The following is a 21,396-nucleotide window of genomic DNA, read 5'->3' as shown; positions in this document are numbered from 1 at the left end:
TATTATATGATAACTACTGTAAATTTTGTAGAATAAGTATTACATTGTAGTTGAGTTGACTGTATTGTTTTTTTTCTCTTCATTTCACAGCCTAACAACTCTGATGTATCTGGTCACGTAACCAGGACAGTAAGTAGTTTTTCTTTTTTGATTAATGTGGATTTTATTACACTGTATTTTGAGCTAGTGTTTAGTGAATTGTTTTTACTGAAAGTGTGTCAGCACAAATAGGTATAGGGAATAAAGAAGAGAGGAACACTCAGTATTGGGAGGTATTTGATAGGATCTTCAGTATCTGTTCAGATACTTTCTCTAACTTCCCTTTTTTTGTCTAAAAGCTATAATTTCAAATGAACTTTAGGAATCACAAGTTTCATTTGAATAAATATCTCTTTATTTTTTTAAGGCAATGGGGTCAAGTGACTTGCCCAAAGTCACACAGCTAGGCAATTATTAAGTGTCTGAGGTTGGATTTGAACTCAGGTACTCCTGACTCCAGGACTGGTGCTCTATCCACTGCGCCACCTAGCCAGTACTCTGTCCACCTAGCTCCCCGACTTTTTTTTTTTTTTAAGAGATAGTATTAAGCCTTACACTTCTTTAAGTTGAATAATTCCGTTGAACCCTTTGGTTCAATCAAAGACTGTCCCAATCTGAATTTGGGTATTTTGAGTTTTATTCATGTGTATCTCTGGGCAAGTCCTTTAAGCTTTGTCTGATCCTGGTTTCCTCATTTATATAGTGACCATAATAATAGTACCTATCTCCTAGGTATGTTGTGAGGATGAAATGAGTTAAGATTTGTAAAGAATTTTTGAAATGTTAAAATGCTCTATTAAGGCTATTATTATGACTATTTTATTATTATTTTTTTGACCATCAACATTTGATTTTTCAGGGGCTGGCATTTTAGTGTGTGCATTTTGGTTTTCCTGCTATCATTTTAATATATTTAACTACTCGTTAATAGAATTCCTAAGAGTGAGAAGGAATATTCAACAAAAGACATAGTTCATTTTACTTTGTGGATTCATAGGGTAATTGACCTTACTATTACCATGATGTAGTAAAGAATATCCTGAATGTGGTGTCCATGGGCTCAGCTTAGAATCCTGGTTCCATCACCTGTTAGGTCTTTGAAAAGAGGCAAAATTTACTTCTGGAGAGCACAAGAAAAAACAAAAGCCTTTTTACAAACACATGTAGTTAAGCAAAACAAATTCCCTTATTGACTATGTCCAAAGAAATTTACCTGTTAGTTTATCTATGTATTTGTTTGTTTCTTTGTATCTTTATTGATTCATCAATTTATTCATTTATTATGAAGGAAGGTACTTTGTCAACTGGAAATCTTATAATTGTAAGCATTATTATAACAAAGCAGATGTCTTTTAATAGATAACTAGGCTATGCCAATTTGGAAGCCATTATTACATAAAGTACAAATAACTTGAATTGAATGCAAGATGCATCGCCTTTTTATAATTCACTGATAATCTTCAGCTTAGATCAATCTTAGGTATGATACCTATTTGTGCATTCTATTACTTATTTAATCATTGGATAACAGTAGCAGCTATTTCTCACTTTCTTCTTGTTTATATGATATACTCCTCCTCCTGGCTAGCATTTTTATAGGGTTTTTTTTAAGGTTTTAAAGTGCTCTAACAATATTGTCTCATTTGATCCTCACTACAAACTCGTGAGTGTTGTTAATTATTCAGATTTTAGAGATGAGAAAACTGAGTTTGAGAGATATTAACTAACTTACCCAACACTACACACCTAGTAAAGATCTTAAGTAGAATTTGAACTCAGGACTTCCTTTATATGAAGTTCTGGTCTCCTAACTGTTGTGCCATATCACTACCATGGAAGCAAAATATCCAGGAAAAGTAAAAATGGTTAAAGTTGTTTTTGTTAATATAGCTATATCTCTAATTTTAAGATTATTTTCAGTCAATTAAAATAGATATTTAAGTAATTCCTGAAGTTCATGAATATCTCATCTTGCCAATATAAATTTAATGTCTCATTTTATTAAATGCAGTTTGATGAAAACATACATTTACATATATGTATACAAACATTTACACACATATGTATATGTATATGTATATATATATGTATATGTATATATGCAAACACACAAGCAAAAATCCATAGCATTTACATTCTTCTGTCTTAGGTAGAACAAGAGATTTTGAAGGGGGATGTGCAAGCCAGGAACTAGGTTTTGGGGACTCTTGCTGGGTGAATCTCAGGCCCAGCTATTTAAAAAAAATTACATTTAATTCATTTTAGTTTTCCTGTTCTTAGAAAACTGTCTCATCACAAAAGTTTGCCTGAAGTCTTAATATTAAACAAACAACTTGTATGTCAAGTCAATAAACATTTATTATTACTCTATTCTTGGCACTGTTTAAAGAGCTGGCAATACAAAGAAAAAAAAACATAATACTGCCCTCAAAGAGTTAACCTTCTCATGGACAGACAAAATGCAGTGTACATAAAAGATATGTGTTGGATATTGGAAAGTAATCTCAGAAAGACAACACTAATGGTGCTAAGTAATGGAAAAGGTCAAGTCATAAATGCTTGATGAGTGAATGAATGAATGAATGTGTGGATGATATAGCATTGTCTATGGCTTTGATATGATTTAGTTTATTGTTCAGTTATTTACATAGTGATTTCTATCCGTTTAAGTCTGAAATGAAAATTAACTTTTTTTAATTTTTTTAATTTTTATTTAAATTAATTAATTTCTTGGCTAATGTCTTTGTGAACATAGGCACCCTAATTCTATTAACATACACTTAGTTCTAGAAATCTCCCATTGGACATTTGTGGTGCAACCTTATGGCTTTTTTAGGTACTGAATGGAGAGCAGCTGCTATGTTTAGCAGGAAACCTCAAGCTTCCTGTCTTGGCAACAGTGTCACCTCCCTGTAAAACTTTTACCTTAACACAGTATAGCATTGTCTACTCATGAGAGATATATGCAGGGCATGGAGATATATATATATATATATATATATATATATATATATATATATATATATGTATATATATACATATATATATATATGTATATATATGTATATATATATGATAGAGAATGAGCAAAAATGACATGTTCTAGGTATATATCTGGCAATGATTAAAGTTATTTTCACTCATATAAGAAGTAGGACAGGTATAGTATAGCAGACCTCTAGCTGTCAAGTCATTTTCCTTTTTTATGGACTGGTTCCTCATTTGTAAAATGAAAGAGATTGATTTAGAAACTATTAAAGGTCATTTCTGCTTCCGATGTACTGATTCTAGAGAGAATCATGTTCTTGTCACTTCATGACTTGTCCAGTCCCTCACTTATTTGACTGGCATGATTACACACCAGATAGCCTGTTAGAATGAAACGTATCATTATTTTTCATGTGAGTGAACTATGATCCCAGAAGTCAAGTGACTTGTTCCCAAAACCTCTTACAAGAGACCTTTCCAGTACACATAATGTTTTTTAATGCACTTTTTTATTGTTTCATACTGAACGCATATGGACTTTTAAAAATCATTGTTGGCTTTTTTAAATACTCAAAAACTATCCATTTAATAATCCATTTTGGAATGTTTCCTTGTAATAATCTGTGTCAAGCTTTCTGGCTTATAATTTGAAAGATTGACCTTTTCCTTCATCATAGAAACGGGCACAGTTTGCTACTTTCCAGTCTTACAATGCCTTTCTCAATATTTATGACTGAAATTTACCACTTTGTAAATGTTTTCTCAATTAAACTCAGAAGTCATATTCCAAAGTCTCTCCATTACACTGGGATGTAATTTGGAAGGGACAGGTAGCTTGATTTCATTTAGGACATCTATTTGGTCTCTTGTCATCTCTTAATCTTTTCTCATCACTTTTTGTTTATTCGTTCTCTTCTGAAGATCACTATCTTTTTGTTATTTTAGGGAAGGAAAGAAAATGTAAGTTGATTGGCCCCTTCTTCTCTCTGATGACCAAGACCAACTTTTTCTCTAAGCAGTCATCTTATTTCTTTCATTTTCTGTACTCTTATAGGACTAGGTCATTTTAAAATTTGTTCTACATTATTATAAGGAAGGAGAAGGATTTTATTTTGGGACATTGAGACCCATTTTTCATCATTTTGGCCATTGTTTTACCAGTCTGACTTTCAACTTCTGTACAACACAGCAGATGGCTTTGAAAGGTTGCAGAGCTATTCTCCCTACCCAAATTCAAAATGCAACTCAGAACATCAACAACCTCATCATAAGTTTCTTCTGACTAAGCAAAAGGTGTACTTTGGATGACTGAACACCAGTCCATTACTGGGCCTTTGTACTCAAAGACACTACAACTTGGTAGGGTTTATTAGATCTTGTACTTTCCTGTTATAGCTCTGAGAACCTAAGAATCATCTCTGTGCAATAGTGAAACATCAGAGTAGGACTTTTTGTGGGGTTGGTGCTGGGGAAAGCAGACACTGTCAATATCTGGGCAGAAAATATTAAATTCTGGACCACCTAAATAAATAACCCCCTAGAATCTCATAATGTAATAACCCCATCTTGTGGCCATTGAGCATATTTTTGCATTGATTGTTAAAAACACTTTCTACTTTTTCAATTTTTCCCTAACTTTAGGCAAAATCCTTGTTTGGATTTTATATTATAGATTCATGGAAAAATAAAACCCTTGGATCAGCACCAATTTTCAGGTTTCCAATATCTTTTTTTTTTACCATAATGAGAAATTTTTGGTTAGAATCCTTCTTATCGTTTTTAAAAATTATTTTCAATAATTTTCACTTCAAAGATTTCTAAGAACCACTCACAAGAAATTATTAGTAACCAATTTCATCTATGCAGCTTGTAAAAAAGTCTCATTATTTTGATCAAGGTTCTTACCTGCAATGTATGTAGTTTTTTAATACTTTAATAATTGAATTTCTTATGTATTCTTGCATATTTCATTTTATATGCTTTTAAAATATTATTAATAGAAATTGTCTTTAAGCTTCATTAGACTGCCAAAGCGATCTATTGAAACACACGAAAAAGGTTAAGAACTCATTCCTGCTCTAAGTACAGGTGTATTATATCTTTATGAAGCTGTCATTAGTCATTTTATTTATTTGAATTAAAAGGGAGAGAGTTTCTTAACTATAAACTGTCAATAATTTCTACGCACTCATTGCACAAGTGATAACTTTTTATGGCCTCTTACCAGATAGAAGCTCTCTTATCAGTGATTTGGAAAATGCTCTTTTTATTGTAATTTTAATAAAGCAGTTTTGCATTTTAGAAAAATAAAACAATTCTATCTGCTTGTCTTTTTGAAGTGCCTCTCCCACCTTCACAGTAATTTTGTCTTTTCCTGCTTTAACCCCTTCTTCATTATCCTACAGATTCATCGGACGCCAGAGGGAAAAGATGAAAATATTAGGCTGAAGTAGAATTTGTAAAGATTATACATGAAAATGATCATACTGATTACCTAGCAGAGCAGGCTGGTGCTGGGAGCTTTTTGTTGTCCTGGATAAATGGTTAAAAGTCAAATAAAGCCTTTGACTTGTTCAGCTTCTTAATTTTCATTAAATTTTTTTTATTTCATTTCATTTTTTCATTTCATTTTTTTCATTTTTTCATTAATTCATTAATTTTCTCACAGAAAACTTGAATAGTCATGACAACAATTTATGGTTTATGGAAACTATCTGGAAAAAGCAGCATCCTACTTCTAGTTGAACCAAAGAAAATTAGATTTTTTTAACATAAACCTTTAAAGAGACTCCATAACTTCTTCCTTCCTTTTTTCTTTTTTTTTTTTCTTTTTTGGTTTTTTTTGCAAGACAATGAGGTTAAATGACTAGCCAACATCACACAGCTAGAGTATTTGAGGTATCAAGTGTATCAAGTATCTAGGTCAAATTTGAACACAGGTCCTCCTGACTCTAGGACCAGTGCTCTATCCACTGAACCACCTAGCTTCCCCCTGACCTTATAACTTCTTGTAAACACTAACCAGAGGAAAGGATGTATGGAAGTCTTTTTGTAAAATTGAAAACTGTTTGTTTTCCCCTTTTATGTCAAATTTACTTTTTATTATTAAAAATTATCAAAGAAGAAAAAAAGAGAAAGGAAAGAATAAATATAATCTCTGTTATATATAGCATGTTTTAAAGTATTTAGACATTTTTACATAACAATCTTGATTCCTTCCCCTTCTTAACATCCTTCTGTTCTCTTCTATTTAAAAAACAATGATTCATTGGTACTCCCCTAGACACACACACACACACACACACAGACACAGACACAGACACAGACACACACACCACAGACACACACACCTCTACCTTTGCATCACTATCAATAGATTTTGTTTCCACTGAACTACTTCCTTGGCAAATTATCTTTTTTGTAAATGATATATAGACAAACAAAACAGATGTATGTATTGAACTTATCTGAAAACATTTACTCCTCTAGTAATCTTTACTAAAGAATTGGATGCATGCTTTATTATCAGTTTCTAGCACTACTCTTGGTCACTGCATCGATCAATGTTCTTTCAGTGCTCTTTTCCTTTTTATCACTGTGATCATTGTATGATTTGTTCTCCTGATTCTACTTACTTTATATCAGTTCATATTTGTTTTTTCAGATCTCTCTTGTTCTATTCAAAAATAAATAGCACATTTTAAAGTAATTATATTTAAATTTAATTTAAAAATTTAAATTGATAGAAAGTACGAATTGAGAACATTCTTTAAATTTTATTTTCTTTACTGAAAATATTAAATTAGCTTTTTGTGTCCAATATTTTGTATTTACTTCAATTAAAAACACCAGAAGATATTAAGATTATATATATATATATATATATATATATATATATATGCTATAAGGGAATATCAACAGGTGGATAATTGACTTTATGCATTCAAGCATTATATATGAATATATGTATGTGTATACATTATATATACACCCATATATAAACATATACATATACATATATTTTAATTTTATTTAGAAGAACTCTGAAACCAAAAATATTACATATTTAGAGGAATATGTTGACATTTGCAAAGTCTTGATAAAACACATAATTTCTGATGGCTCATCTCTTTTGTTTAAACATGAACTTGGATTTTTTCTGTTCTGTTATGATGTGTGCTGTTTTCTAAAAAATTTAATATGAAAATTTATACTAAATAGTGGATATGATACTCAGATGAATTCCTTGATTTTGGAATGAATGTGTTAAGCCTTTTATGTGCAAATGCACACACACACATATATTATTTATATTTACATATATAGTCTAGTTTTAATACAAGTAGCTAAAAAGTAATCTTATTTTCTGTATTATGTCGTTTTTATTTCTGGGCTATTGTTTTTCTCTGGTTACTAATGGATTTTATAACCAAATAGTAAATTGGAAATTTTGCTTTTAACTTCCCTAATCCTAGAATTCCTTGACTATTCTATACAACCATTATTAGCAAAATAGATAGTCATTGATACACTTCACTCATTCATTGGAAATTTGTTTATAATGTATTGTGGGAAATGTACCGTATCACATACAAAGATAATTAAGACATAGTATTTACTTTATAGAACCTCCTCATCTAGTATATTATTAATAACTAATAATGCAATTTAATCATATGTGTAGAATTATCCCTTAAAAGTGGGTTAGAACCTAGCTTCCTTGAGGGTAGAGATGATTTTATTTTTGTCTTTGTATTTCCAGCACCTATCACAGTGTCTGCTATTTAAATCTTGTTGGTCAAGTGAAGAATTTATCTAAGAGTTTCCCCTCTCTCTTATCCACCCCAAACTCCATGCCTTTTGGAAAAAACTTTTCAGTTTCATTATCCCTATATTCTTTTGTCAATCTCTTAATTTTTACATTTTCTACATCCTCAGCATGCAGCCATTAGTATTCATGCTGATACTTTGGAGAAATCCATGTAGATTTTCCTAGGAGAAATTTGGGACCCCCTGATGAAGTAAGACTGAGTAATAACAAGCCAGAAATATTCCACTTTTCTCCAAATAGTTCTTAGTGTTAAGCATAATCATGTCCTGATCTCATGGTCTTCAATTATAAAGGACAACAATCAATAAAGTAGAAGATGGTATGCAAATACTTCTTTAAATGAATTAAATTGAAGAGTTATATTTTAGAGTTATGGGCAGCACTCAGACATTATCAAACCTAGCTTCTTTATTTTACTTATAAAGAAATTCAGCCTCAAATAGGTTGAGTGACTTGCCCAAGTTTACTACAAGGAGACATTTCCTCCTAGATATAATAGGCAAGCCCACATGCAGATACATGGCTCAACTTACTTCACTGAATATCACTGGAGGCATTATTCATATTTTGAATATAATTGTCTATCCTCCCACATGTTCTTATATTAATGGTATTTTGGGAATTTAAAGGATCTCTCAAAGTACTTTATGTGTTTGCATTTTATTTTAATACTCTTTAAAATGCAACCTGGATGAAATTTATAATATCCATAATACTGAGAATAAAGAAGAGGGAAGGAATTTCTTGCAAAACTGCATTGCAAAATAGTTTGATTCTGTTTCAAATCTAGTATGCATTATAGAATCAGTAATAAATTCATGTGATTACAACATCACATTTTTGTAAGATCTGTGTAGTGCTACTTTAGGTCAAATCAAGACGCTGCCCAAGTATTCTCAATTTAGGGGGAGGGGGTGAAGGATTAGAAAGTCCTACAGACCATTCGAACTCAATAGATCTTTGTTTGGAAGCTCCACTTAGTTTGATAAGCAGGAATTCTTGTTGTAACAGAATTTTGTTGTAATTTTCAAAAGATTTTTTTTTACTTATTAATATAATGCCAAGTTTTCAAAATAAATTGGGCTTTGCTAGAAAGTATGCAAATAAACCTGAATAATTAACTTTTCTGCCTTAGGATTTTATTATTTGTTCAGAGTAATTTTTAGAAATAAATAAATATTAAAGAAAAATTTATAAAATAGAAATTGAAGTATGAGCACTGAACCTAATTTAATGCCATCTGCTAGAATATGTTTTTTATATGAACACCTTAGTCTTCTCTATATTGGGTCAATAGTAAGGAAATGAATAGTAAGAAAAATAAGTTTTCATCCTTTCTTTGACCAATCTTTTAAGTTCAGCCCATTTTAATTCTAAGTTTGTGATTTTCTTGAAGGATGCTATTTGGAATTAGTAGTAAATTTTATGTGACCTTTTTCCTCCTCCTATCAAAACTTTATATTAGAGCATTAGAATATACAACAATAAATCTATGTTTCTAGGATATTCAGTGAGAGATATGAGTGATAGAATCATTTAGACACATCCTGGAAGGTGACAACCATTCATTCAATCAAGAAATGAATCCAGAAATACCTACTGAATAGGATATTGTGCTCACAGGCTTGACTTTAGGTTCAAATGACATTTTATCTCTCTGTAATATGCATGTATGTATGCATGTATACATATGCTTTATACATCTTCAAGTCATAAATCTAGTATCATATATTTTTATTTGGAAAGAACTTTAGATATCATAGAGTACAACTTTTATTTTAATAAAACTAAGTCACAGAGGTAAAATGACTTTCCCAAGGTCACCCAAGCAGCATTGTCAGAACCTAGATTTCAACCTAGGTCCTTTAATTCCAGTCAGCTGTCTTTTTTTTAAAAATTGCATTACATAGTATAACTTGAGCTTTTTCTATCTCCCCTTCAAATGATAATAATACTTTATAGTTGTAATGAACTTTAAATTTTGTAAATTATATAAATATATATGGATATATGTATTATCACATTTTATATTTACTGCAAACTTTTGAGACAATTCCATCTAACTTTTCTACCTTCTCCTATTGTATGAGATATGTTTTTAGTTTCTTTCTCCTTAATATTTAATTGGTGTTAAGTACCCTGAAAGAATTAAAAGTAACATCTTAAAGGTTAATTCCCTAGATAGTTAATAGTCTTACATAAATAATTTTCTCTTGACAGACTCCCCTTTTAGGTTATTTGATCCAGAGACTGACATTCAGCCACATATTTAGTTCCTTGATTGTATGTGTAAGACACACCACCAATACCTTCCCAAACAAAAAAAATGAGAAAAGCTACCCATGTCTACATGTTGAAACTGTGGCTGCTTCAGAAAGATTTTTCATGATTGAGTTTTAATTCTGTTAACTTGTTACTTTTTAAAGTTTTTTTTTCTACATTTAGGTTTTAAATTTAACATTCTAAGATCTAACTAGGGGAGAGGGGTAAAAAATCGGCAAGCTTTAGGTTAATCATTTTAGACTAACCTTATATTTTCTTCACAACTTACTGTCCCAAGGAAGGAGTTTTTACTATTTGAATTTAAAATTCTTCAGGGAAGAACTTAACACTTCTTTGTTTTCTCAATTTAATAGCTCACTAAAACAGTTCAATTCAATTTAGCAAATTCTTTGCTGAATTATCTGTTTTTAAAACCCATCTCAGATATTTCTTTCTCCATGAAGTCATTCTGTCTCTATCTCCTTTTGTAGATTCCCAATGAATTTATCACGAAGTACTATTTGATAGATATCTCTGGCTTTAAGTTTGATGAAAACGGAGTCTAGCTTTTCTAGAAACATTCTTTCTTAGTGTATAGTACTATGCAGTGTTTATAATAAGCATAGTAAATATTTAATGAATGAATGATCATCTATATGGCTGATGCAAAGTAGGAATAAAAATGCTGAATGTCTCTCCTTATCCTCAGGCAATTTTCAAGGTCATTGTAGACATATGAAAAACACACATGAAGTAAATGTAATAAGACAATATATGGTATGCATAATTAGCACTATAGAAAGGTTAGAAAAGGGAGAAATGATTCCAAGTTAGAGTATTCAGCAAGGAACCAAGTTTTGAGTTCTCTCTTTTTTTAAAAAAAAATAGTTTACTTATTTTTCCAACTACATGGAAAAATTGTTTTCAGCAATCATTTTTTGTAAGACTTTGAGTTCCACGTTTTTCTCCCTCCCTCCCTTCCCTTCCCCCTCTCTAGACAGATTGTAATTAATATAGATTATGCATGTGTGGCTATGCTAAACATATTTCCATATTAATCCTATTGTGAAAGAGAATTAGAACAAAAAGTAAAAACCATAAAACATAAAATAAATTTAGAAAATTGAAAATAGTAAGCTTTGTTGTGCATTCTGATTCGATAGTTCCTTCTCTGAATGTGGATGTTATTTTCATTACAAGTCCTTTAGAATTGTCTTTGATTATCGTACTGCTGAGAAGAGCAAGTTCATCATAGTTGATCATCATACAGTGTTTCTGTTAATGTGTACAATGTTCTGGTTCTTTGAACTGAGTTTTAAAGGGTAAGTTTGGAATAGAAAAGAATAAAGGCACTGTAGCCTGTAGTTAACAGTATGACCAGAGGCATGGAGAAAAGAATGTTTATTTAGGAGAAAGGTCAGTTGACATAGGTAGTAGTAGCTAGAGAAAATAAATTTGGATAGGTGAAATGGGATCAATTTATCAAAGATCTTGAATTACAAACTAAGTTGTTTGAAATGGATTGGCTAGGTAGTAGAGAATACTGGGTTACTGAGTAGGGAAGGATATACTCAAAATGTCAATCTAGGAAGATTAAATGGTAATGACATTGTTGTTGTCTTTTATTATGGAAGACCCTGACATCAAATGAATGACTTGCACATTATGTTTATTGTAGAGAGGGGAATGTTGTGCAAAGACATCCTTATCACTGCCTTTTCTAGAAAACATTTTTCTCCATGACTTGATTTGATAGGAAACAGGTCTTTGGTGGAGGTCTGGATGCTGTAGGAGTTCTTGTTCTTATGTATATAGTTCCCTTCCATTTCAGCAAGGACTCACAACACTCCAGCAATGCTGTCAAAGTGTCAGTATGTGATTTTCTAGGGATAAATTCGTGACAACAAGCAAGGTACAATACAAAACCTATCTAATCAATAATGGACTTTTCCTCTCAGTTATACAACTGTTTTCCCCTCTTCTCTCCCCAACCCTTCACCACTGCCCCACCCCCAAGAGTTTGCTTTCCCAGAAGCTGCCTGGTGTGTCATGGAAAAAAGTCACTAGTAATGACATACACACTAGATAGTGGAGTAATTAGGCAGGGTCTTCAGCAACCAGTGACATTAATTAGGAGCTTTCAATCAGTTCTGCCATACCACTTTAAATATTAAATATATTCAGTTTTGCTATAACATTTGATTAAAAATGAGAATTTGTTTCACTATAGCTGATATAAGGAATGGTTTAGCATAGTATACATTTCTAGTTGGCCCTTAAGTGATTTCAGAAGGAGAAACCGAAAATATGGAGTAAATGTCAGTCCCTCGTAACTCACATTCATTTGGTTGCAAAATGGATTTAGTGCTGGACCTAAAATCAGAAAGATTTGAATTGAAATTCGGCCTTTTTTTTTGTTTTTTTGTTTTTGTAAGGCAATGGGATTAAGTGACTTGACCAAGGTCACACAGCTAGGTACTTAGTAGGTGTCTGGGGTCTAATTTGAACTCAGGTCTTTCCAACTCCAGGCCAGTGCTTTATCCTCTGAACCACCTAGCTGCCCCCAAATCTAGTCTTTTAATAGTGGTGTGACATTGGTATGTCACTTAACCTTCCTTTGCTTTACTTTCTTTAAGTGTAAAATGGGACTAGTAATAAAAAAAAAAAAGCCCTTAACACAATACTCTATAAATGCTTATTTTTTCCCCTTATTGAAGGATTAAGTGACTTGCCCAAGGTCATATAGCTAGTAGGTGTCTCATACTGGATTTGAACTCAGGTCCTCTTGACTTCAGGACTGGTGTTCTATCCACTGCACCACCAAGCTGCCCCCATAATTTAAATTCATTTTTTTGTCAGTCTAAAGCACCATATCTTTCAGTGCTGGAGCTGAGGAGGGCTGGTTTGTTCCTACAAAATCCAGCTACCCCTGTGTAACCTCCTATCTCAGAGCTGCTTGCTTAAGGCTTTCTCATCTTAGGCCATGGAATACAATCCCAAGTAGTAGCATTGTGGACAACCAGAGGCTAGGAGTTCTGCTACTATTTCTTATAATATTTATGTATTTCTTAACCATTTAATTTAAAAACTGATACTATTTTTATTACTTTCCTATTTTTTTAAAGTGTGTCATTAACAATTTTTTAAGCATTTTTCTCTAGTCTCATTTCCTCCATAAGCCTGATGACTTTTATTTCATGATTTTGTATTCGCATAGTGCTTTTGAAAGAAGATTCTAGTTAAATGATTCAGAGGATAGTGGTAATCATTGAGAGAAATAAGGAACTCTGAACAAATACCAATAAATTATAATGTCCATAACACCTGTAGAGTATCTTACAATCAGGAAATATTTATTTTATTTCATGTTACTCAAAAACATTTGTTTTTATCCAATGGGGAAGAAGGGAAGGTGGAAAGGAGGGAGAAGGATAGAGACAGAGAGAGAGAGAGAGAGAGAGAGAGAGAGAGAGAGAGAGAGAGAGAGAGAGAGAGTTGGGGGGAATTGATAAATTCAGAGGTAGTTAAAGCTGAGAAGAAGAAGAGATATTTATGTCTGCTCATCTAACTCCCCAAGTAAAATATGATGTCTCTTCTTTTTTTCACTGTCTCCTCAACTCCTTCTCCTCCATTTTATTTTGATTCATTCTCAATTCATGTAAGAAGCAGGACCTGGGGAGAGATAAATAAACAAAAGAAAATAACAAAAAATGGCACAATTTATAATGCAAAGCAAATAGATGAGTACTTTGTAAAAAATTTAGGAGTTGAATATTGGATTGATGGGAAGAAAAGAAAAGAAAAATGCTAGTCAGAGGGTAGAGAATGGGAGAGCATAGAAAAAGACCTCTTCCACCAACAAAAAAGAAAACAAATATAAACAGAAACAAAGGGGAATAAACTACCAAGACAGTAATTAAGATAGATTAGAATTATCACAAGCAAGCACTTAATGAATTGATTTGAGGGGCTAGAAGGAGATTAAAGCGTAAACTTGACAAGGGTTAAATAAACTGAGGGTAGTGAAGTAAGATGAGAATTGGGAAGCAAGTATCACTGTTGCCCAAATTTTAATATAAAAAAAATCTTGATAACTTGTACTAGCTTTCACTCAAGCCAAGAAAAGATGAATTGAAAATTATTGGCCAAGATATGGTTGTGGAAATCTTAGCTTTCAAAGGCAAGGCAAGTGCTGCCCTCTCCTGTTGCAGCTTTTAGCATTCTTTTCAAAGAAATATAGAGGAATATGTACCCCACAAACATCACCAATTTACTTCAAGATGAATTTATCGCACTTGAATTAGAAGAATAAAGAGGAAGAATTTTTAAAAAATCTCCTTTGTTAAATAGAAATGGAAATTTTACTCTAAGAAATCTCTGAAAATTCAGGAAGAAATTTAAGAATGTCTATTCTCACCGAAGGAAAAAAAATAGGGAAATATAGAGTGATTTCTCTTCCCTTCTTTGAAGGAGCTTTAAATTGTACATTTCCTTTCCCCAACATATGTTTCCAATACAGGGTCACATTTCAACAATGCTTCCTTTTCTTTTCTGACCTGGAGTAGAACCATTCCATTCCTGGTTCTCAGAGACAAGTAAATTCTCACACAAGACAGAAGTTTACTACATATCATTTTCCTGTCCTAACTTCTCTTCTGAGTCAGTAAGAATTCAGTATAATTCAACAAACTTTTATTAAACATCAACTCCAGGCACTGTAGAAACACCTACTTCTTATACTCCAACAAACCCAAATATCTTTGCTTGGTCTCCATAGCTTTTGTCTTCTTCCCTAGTCAGGTCCTCTCTCCCATAGAGTAACTTGAATATTTTAGGGTATTAGGATTCAGTATACATTTTATTTTATTTATTTTTGCCTACCCACAAGCATGCTCTTCTTTTTCTCCTGTCTTTTCTTCTTTGAATATTTAATTGTAAATGCCTTTGAGAGTGGAAATCTTTCATATTAGAAGGTTCTTCAGTTTCTACTATCCTTTACTGCATTTGTACATTGACTCTTCCCTTCTTTATCTTTCATTCTATCTGGAACTTATCCAAGTTCAGTTTCCCCCAAGTCCTTGAGATAATTTTCCCTGGAAGCATGCTGCTTTCAATCATTTAGATGCATTATTTATCTCTGTTTGCAATACTTAACCCTTGAAAACCCTCTCTATACCCAAAGGTATGGTGTTAAGAGACTTCCTACCTTAATAGCTTGCTGAGCCTCAGCAATAAGGAACAACTCATAGTAATAGAGTAATAATTAGTAAAGGGAGATTTAAGATTAAGATCTAATTCTATTTCCCTCACCACTTTTTACTTATTTTCCCTTCAGAGAAAGAGACAAATGAGAACAGCAGTCATATACAGCAAACTAAAGGGAAAAGGAATTGATCTGAGAAAATATAGAAATTGCTGTGGGTAACTTTGATTTTCACCCAGAGTTGAAATGATTTCCAGATTAGCCATCAGAGAAAAAAAATGATAGACCTAGAGTCAACAGATCATAAATTTCGAATCAGAAACTACCTTGGATGTTAAGTGTTATGATCTCTTCATTTTAAAAATGAGGAAGCAGTATCTTCCTCAAGTCATATGTCACACTGGTAAGGGATAGGCAGAACTCTAAACCAGGTCCTGTGGGAATGAACCCAGAACCCTTTCTAATCAATGATGTTCTTAACCCAGAGGAATAAGAATTGAAGCTGAGCTTTGCTAATCATTACTAGTATAATCTTAGAAAAACTGCTTAACCTCCCTGGGCCTTTGTGTCCTCACATCTTTTAAATGAATTGAAATATTTTTTCAGTGGATTCCAATTCAATTAAATATCTTTAAATCCCTTCCTAGTTTTAAATTTTATCATAAACTTTATCAACCTTTCAGTTTCCTACTTCCTTTTTTGAATTCTGAACCTTGGCAGGGTAATTTAAAAACATATTTTTAAAATAGAAAAGTAAGTTCCTAAACAAAAGAAACATGGTGTGTTAGATTTTATAATATCTCAAATAAATAAAAAATGTTGATCTTAAAAATAATTCACATTATCCTTTGCAATATTTGTCATAAATAATAGTAATATCCTTATTGATAGCTTTTATTCCAAATAAATTATTTTTATGAAAGAAACTGTTGATTTCAGGTACATGATTTTTTGTTGCTAATAATAAGATATTTAATTGAAGGAACAGAAGGTCAAAGGGTGACAAGGTCTCTCTTAAGGAAATATTATAAAATACCTTTTTAAATCTCTTTTTGTGTGGTCAATAGACAGCTGTTAGAAGCCTAAATTTAGCAGACACTTCATTTGCCATACCAGTCATGTACCTAAATTCTACTCACCTATTTATGACTTGTTATCTTTGTTATTGTGATAATAAACAACACCTTCAACCATTGTTTGTTTGCTATTCTTGTACATAGGGTTTAAGAAGACAAACTGGTATGAAACTGGTAAAATGCTAGTAATTGATTGAGATCTCAAAGTTCTGTGTTGTATAAAACAGACTTGAAAGAACCTTAGAATCATCCTTCCATACAACAAAGGAATTAGCTTCTTGTTAAGGTCTCCACTTTGGGCAAAAGTCTTTTCCATTGTGTGACAGCTTTGATTTTTAGGAAGATTTTTCCTCTTTTTAAGAAAATCATTTCTTTCTTTTCCCAATATTTTCCAATCTCTTCCCTCCTTAGAAAACTGTCCCTTGAAAGAAACTCTAAAAAAGAAAGGGGGCAGGGAGGTTAATAAAATGAATTAATCAATGTGAATTTCTAAATATTTATTGCATACTTACTGGGTCCCAGGTTCTGTGCTAAACACAAGGACATGAAGATTAAAAAGAAATCTTTGTCCTCAAAGAGCTCATTTTCTATGGGGAAAGAGAATTTGTACATATATAAAGATATACAAAATAAATTTGAGGTAGTTTTAGAGAAGGAAGACTAATAGATAGGAAAGATCTGGAAAGACTTCATTTAGAAGTAGGCTTTTCAATGAGATTTGAAAAAAAACTTCATTCTAAAAGGGAAAGGAAAGGAGAGTTGTTTATTCCAGGGCAAATGTAAAAATTCTGAAATTTTTTTGTGTGTTCTTGATATACAGTAATTCAGAAACCAATATTAAAGAATATAAGTATGTGTTTAGTTTTATCACCAAAACAGTAAAAAATATTTGCTGGCACCACATATATAAATATATGTCTGTGTGTGTGTGTGTGTGTGTGTGTGTGTGTTACTTTAAGATTTGCAAAACTCTTTACATGTGTTAATTCAGTTGATCCTCACAATAACACTGTGAAGTAGGTGCTATTACTTTGCAAATAAGGAAACTGAGATGGAGAGATAAGGTGATTTATCCATGGTTACATAGGTAGTAAATGTCTGAGATAGAATTTGAACTCAAATCTTACTACGTTGACATCTTGTGGTCTATCTGCTTTTACACCTATATGCCCTCACTGAAGGTGATTTGTATTATTAAAATGTCAGTGTTATGTGTAATTAAAAATATTTATATAATTCATACCAATGTCTTCTTTTTATATAAATATTTCATTCTTTTGATTTATTTTTGTTTACTTGTATTTCTTGATTCTGACCTTTTATTTTTATCTCTACCTCTTTCTCTTTCACCTTCAATAACCTCTGAATTAGCCATAATATATAAATGAAAAATATCTTGAATATTTTGTTATCTTCTTTAAGAATTTTAAAATCTGAAGAATGAAACATTTTATTTCCTTTCTCCACCCTCCCAAAATATTTTAGTTACATTTTTTTTGTTTTGGGTTGTGTGTGTGTGTGTGTGTGTGTGTGTGAGAGAGAGAGAGAGAGAGAGAGAGAGAGAGGGAGAGAGAGAGAGAATATCAGTGATAGAAGAAATAGGTCTTCACCTTTTGATCGTTGGCTGTAGGAAAATTAAAATGATTAGTGTGCACATTTTAGTGTTGTTCAGGCTTATTTGACCTTTTGTGATCCCATTTGGGGTTGTTTGACAAAGTACTAGAATGATTTGCCATTTCTGTCTCCAGCTCATTTTATAGATGAGGAAACTGAGGCAAACAGGTTTAAGCAACTTGGCTAGGGTCACACAACTAGTAAGTATCTGAAACCAGTCATGATTCTAGGGCCATCACTCCATCCACTATGCTATCTAGCTGCCTAGCACATTTTAATAACTCTTCAAAAACAAGGAAGCTATTTCTTTTTTGTTTGTTTTTTTTGGTAAGACAACTTACCCAAGGTCACACAGTTAGGGTAATTAGTAAGTGTCTGAGGCTGGATTTGAACTCAGGTCCTCCTGACTCTAGGTCTGGTGCTCTATCCACTTAGCCACCTAGCTGTTTCTTAAGGGATATGTTTTCCCTTCATGTATAATAAATAAATATGAAATTAGGTTGTTAATTATTTTTATTTATCACTGCCTTTATAGTATTACCTGATTTATACCTAATTTCATCTTATTCAACCTATATGAGAAACAAAACCTGGGAGGGATAAAGTAAAAATTCTTTTTGTGTGTTTATGTATGTATGAACATAATCTCTGTGCTAGTTATTCATAATACTTTCTAACTTTTTGAGGGGGGCCAAATAGGACTAATAAGTAGTAGATAAAATGATGTTTTAACTTCGAGAACATTATTTTTTCTGTTACTTTTCCAGAAAAATAGACTCTTTCTGATTGTAGATGCTTCTGGCTTATTATGATGGGACACTGATTTCTGAAATTCAGGAAAGAGATCCTTGTTAACTGTATCATTTATCAAATCACTATTTATTCAACTACAGCATAGTTTTTAAATGTTTTTAAATTCAAAATTAAAGCTACACTTAGTATGATATAAATTCCTCTCAGGGAGTTAATACCTGTAACATTTCTACTAAGGAATAACTACCTCCAAATGTAGATCCAGACTTTGATGGTAACCCAGAATTCTGGAAGGCTGTATATTAGAAGGCCACACATTTTGGTAGTGCCTTCAAAAACTACAAATGTAGCAAAGCTAGGTGGTGAGTCTCATAATAGACACTTGCCGCTAGGTGACAAGTGAGGAAATGGTTCAAATACAGAAATGCTAGGGATGAAGTACCAAGAAGAGACCCTGAAGCCAAGTTTGATTATTTTACCTGTAGATGATTCTATAGATGAACAGCAATAACCTTAGAAAAACCTCTAAAGACTGAATAGGAGCAATTAAAGAGCTTGTAAATAGTGGTTTGTGTACAAAAACTGAATAACAAGTCATATTTTCTTCTTTTGTGATATTTCCTCAGCTGAAAAAAAAGAGAAGAAACAGTCATACATAACCAAGAATTGATTAGATGTCAGTTTATTCTAAAAATCTTAAAATCTTATATCTAAAAATCTTAAATAAAAACCTTATATAAGAATCTAAAATCTAAAAATCTTATATAAGAAAGGATTTTCATGTATATTATGATTTTCATTACTGGAGGGTCTCATTTTCTAAAACTTACTTCCCTACTTTCATGACTAATTACTATTTAGTAGTATTTTAAAAATTAGTTTCAATGTCTCCTGGGCCAAAATACTCATAACCTAGTGACCAACTTGCTCGTGAATGACTAGAATAGAAACTATCAGTCAGAAATCATTTATTAAGTACTGAGATGTGCAGATAAAAGTTCAGAAGCTAATCTCTAACATCAAGAAACATGCATTCTTGATGTAAGACATGTAGGGAAGGAAGAGAGTCAATCAAAGATTATATTATAACCATAAGGAAATAACATTTATTATTAGATTTTTATTATTATTATTATTATTAGATTATTAGAAAGGGATAACTGAAATAGAAGAAGATAGTGGAGGAGAAAAGATGAGGTTGAAGGTCACCTTGAGTAGAATCTGTTCTTCTAATGGATGACTAGATAGGAGTGAAGCTTCTCAGATATATATATATATATATATATATATATATATATGTATATATGTTATATGTATTATAATATATGTGTATATACTTTTCACTCACATACATACTAATCTCATAACAGAACCAGCATAAGCCAAATATCTCTCCTCCACCAAAAAGCTTTGTAATTCATTCCTGGAGTACAAGCATAAAAGGATTCGTGGATATATTTCATATTGATGAAAGCATTGGTCTGAATGTTTGAAGAAGCATATATTATAAAATGTAGTTTTACCTCTCTGTGATATTTAGTATGGTTTTTATTATCCTAAAGATACTTTAAAATAATTAACAATTTATTTTTCCCCTCTAGCCATCTGACAGTTTTTCAAAAAGTTCTTCATTCTTCTGTGACAAATTTTCTCAGTAAGTGTTTCTTTCTGCACTTCTTTTGGATGTCTGTTCTGCCAGTTTATCTCTGGTCTCCAGAAAAGTGATCATCATATCTTTCCACTGTATGGGATGATTTTGCTTACTTTTTCCAGATCCAAATTGCTTATCTTTAAGAATCTCAGATCACTAAAATCTAGAATACCTTGCAATGTTAATAACAAGAGAACATAGTTTGACTAAATACAATATGACTTGGGAGGGGGGGAGACAGACCAAATAACATCTAGATTAGGTTTTTGGAGATAGCTTGATACAGTAAGAAAAACAAAGGACCTGGAGTATGAAAATAGTGTTAAAATGTCCGCTTTTTTCCTTACTGGTTCTATCTAGAGCAAATCACCTAATCTCTTTGGGTCCTCAGTCTTCATATCTAATGTGAGACTGTTCACAGGACTGTGCTATAAACTCTGAGTGACCAGATTAGTATTAGTCAGAATGGAGAGACAAAAACAGATAAGAAATATTTTCATGAAATTTAGGACTTAGCAAATGAAGGAGAGCCATGAGTCAAAGAAATCCATTCTTTTATAATTAATATAATAAAGACTTCCATTGTAAAAAATGCTGATCAGTTTATAGTGAGTTACATTTTTAAAATAATTCTTTGGACTTCTATCTTTTAAATTTGTATGAATTTTCTTGAAAATACTTCTTGTTCATTTTTTTTCTTTCCCCCTTCCACACCCTGATCTGATTCCCTTTTGCTACACCTACTTTTGAACCTTCCAAACTTTCACAGGAGTGCCATCTTGGATCATATCATGGAGGAAGGCTATGAACTCGATCTTACCTACATCACTGAGCGGATCATCGCTGTCTCCTTTCCAGCTAGTTGCTCTGAAGAAACTTATTTACATAACTTACAAGATGTAACCCGAATGCTAAAATCCAAACATGGAGATAACTACCTGGTAAGAGTCAGCACTATTTACTTTGGTAAATATTATCA

General features: G+C 32.1%; 1 protein-coding gene across 8 annotated transcripts in view; it reads left to right on the top strand.

Annotated features, from left to right (window-relative positions):
• The window catches only part of TNS3 (tensin 3), a 505,245-nt gene that overhangs the window by 290,549 nt on the left and 193,300 nt on the right, over nt 1-21,396 (top strand). For 7 of the 8 annotated variants that reach the window (XM_074198249.1, XM_074198251.1, XM_074198245.1 and 4 more), the window contains 3 exons: nt 91-129; nt 20,368-20,420; nt 21,187-21,358. In XM_074198249.1, the coding sequence (XP_074054350.1) occupies nt 21,209-21,358 (150 nt within the window). In that variant the 5' untranslated portion in view covers nt 91-129; nt 20,368-20,420; nt 21,187-21,208. The remainder of the gene's footprint in view (nt 1-90; nt 130-20,367; nt 20,421-21,186; nt 21,359-21,396) is intronic. The other variant, XM_074198247.1, reaches the window with a different exon arrangement.

The sequence above is a fragment of the Macrotis lagotis genome, chromosome 8 (assembly GCF_037893015.1).
Source record: "Macrotis lagotis isolate mMagLag1 chromosome 8, bilby.v1.9.chrom.fasta, whole genome shotgun sequence".
NCBI classification, from domain to species: Eukaryota; Metazoa; Chordata; class Mammalia; order Peramelemorphia; family Peramelidae; genus Macrotis; species Macrotis lagotis.
The sequence above is the reverse complement of the archived record's forward strand: the minus strand, read 5'-3'. Positions and strand labels throughout refer to the sequence as shown.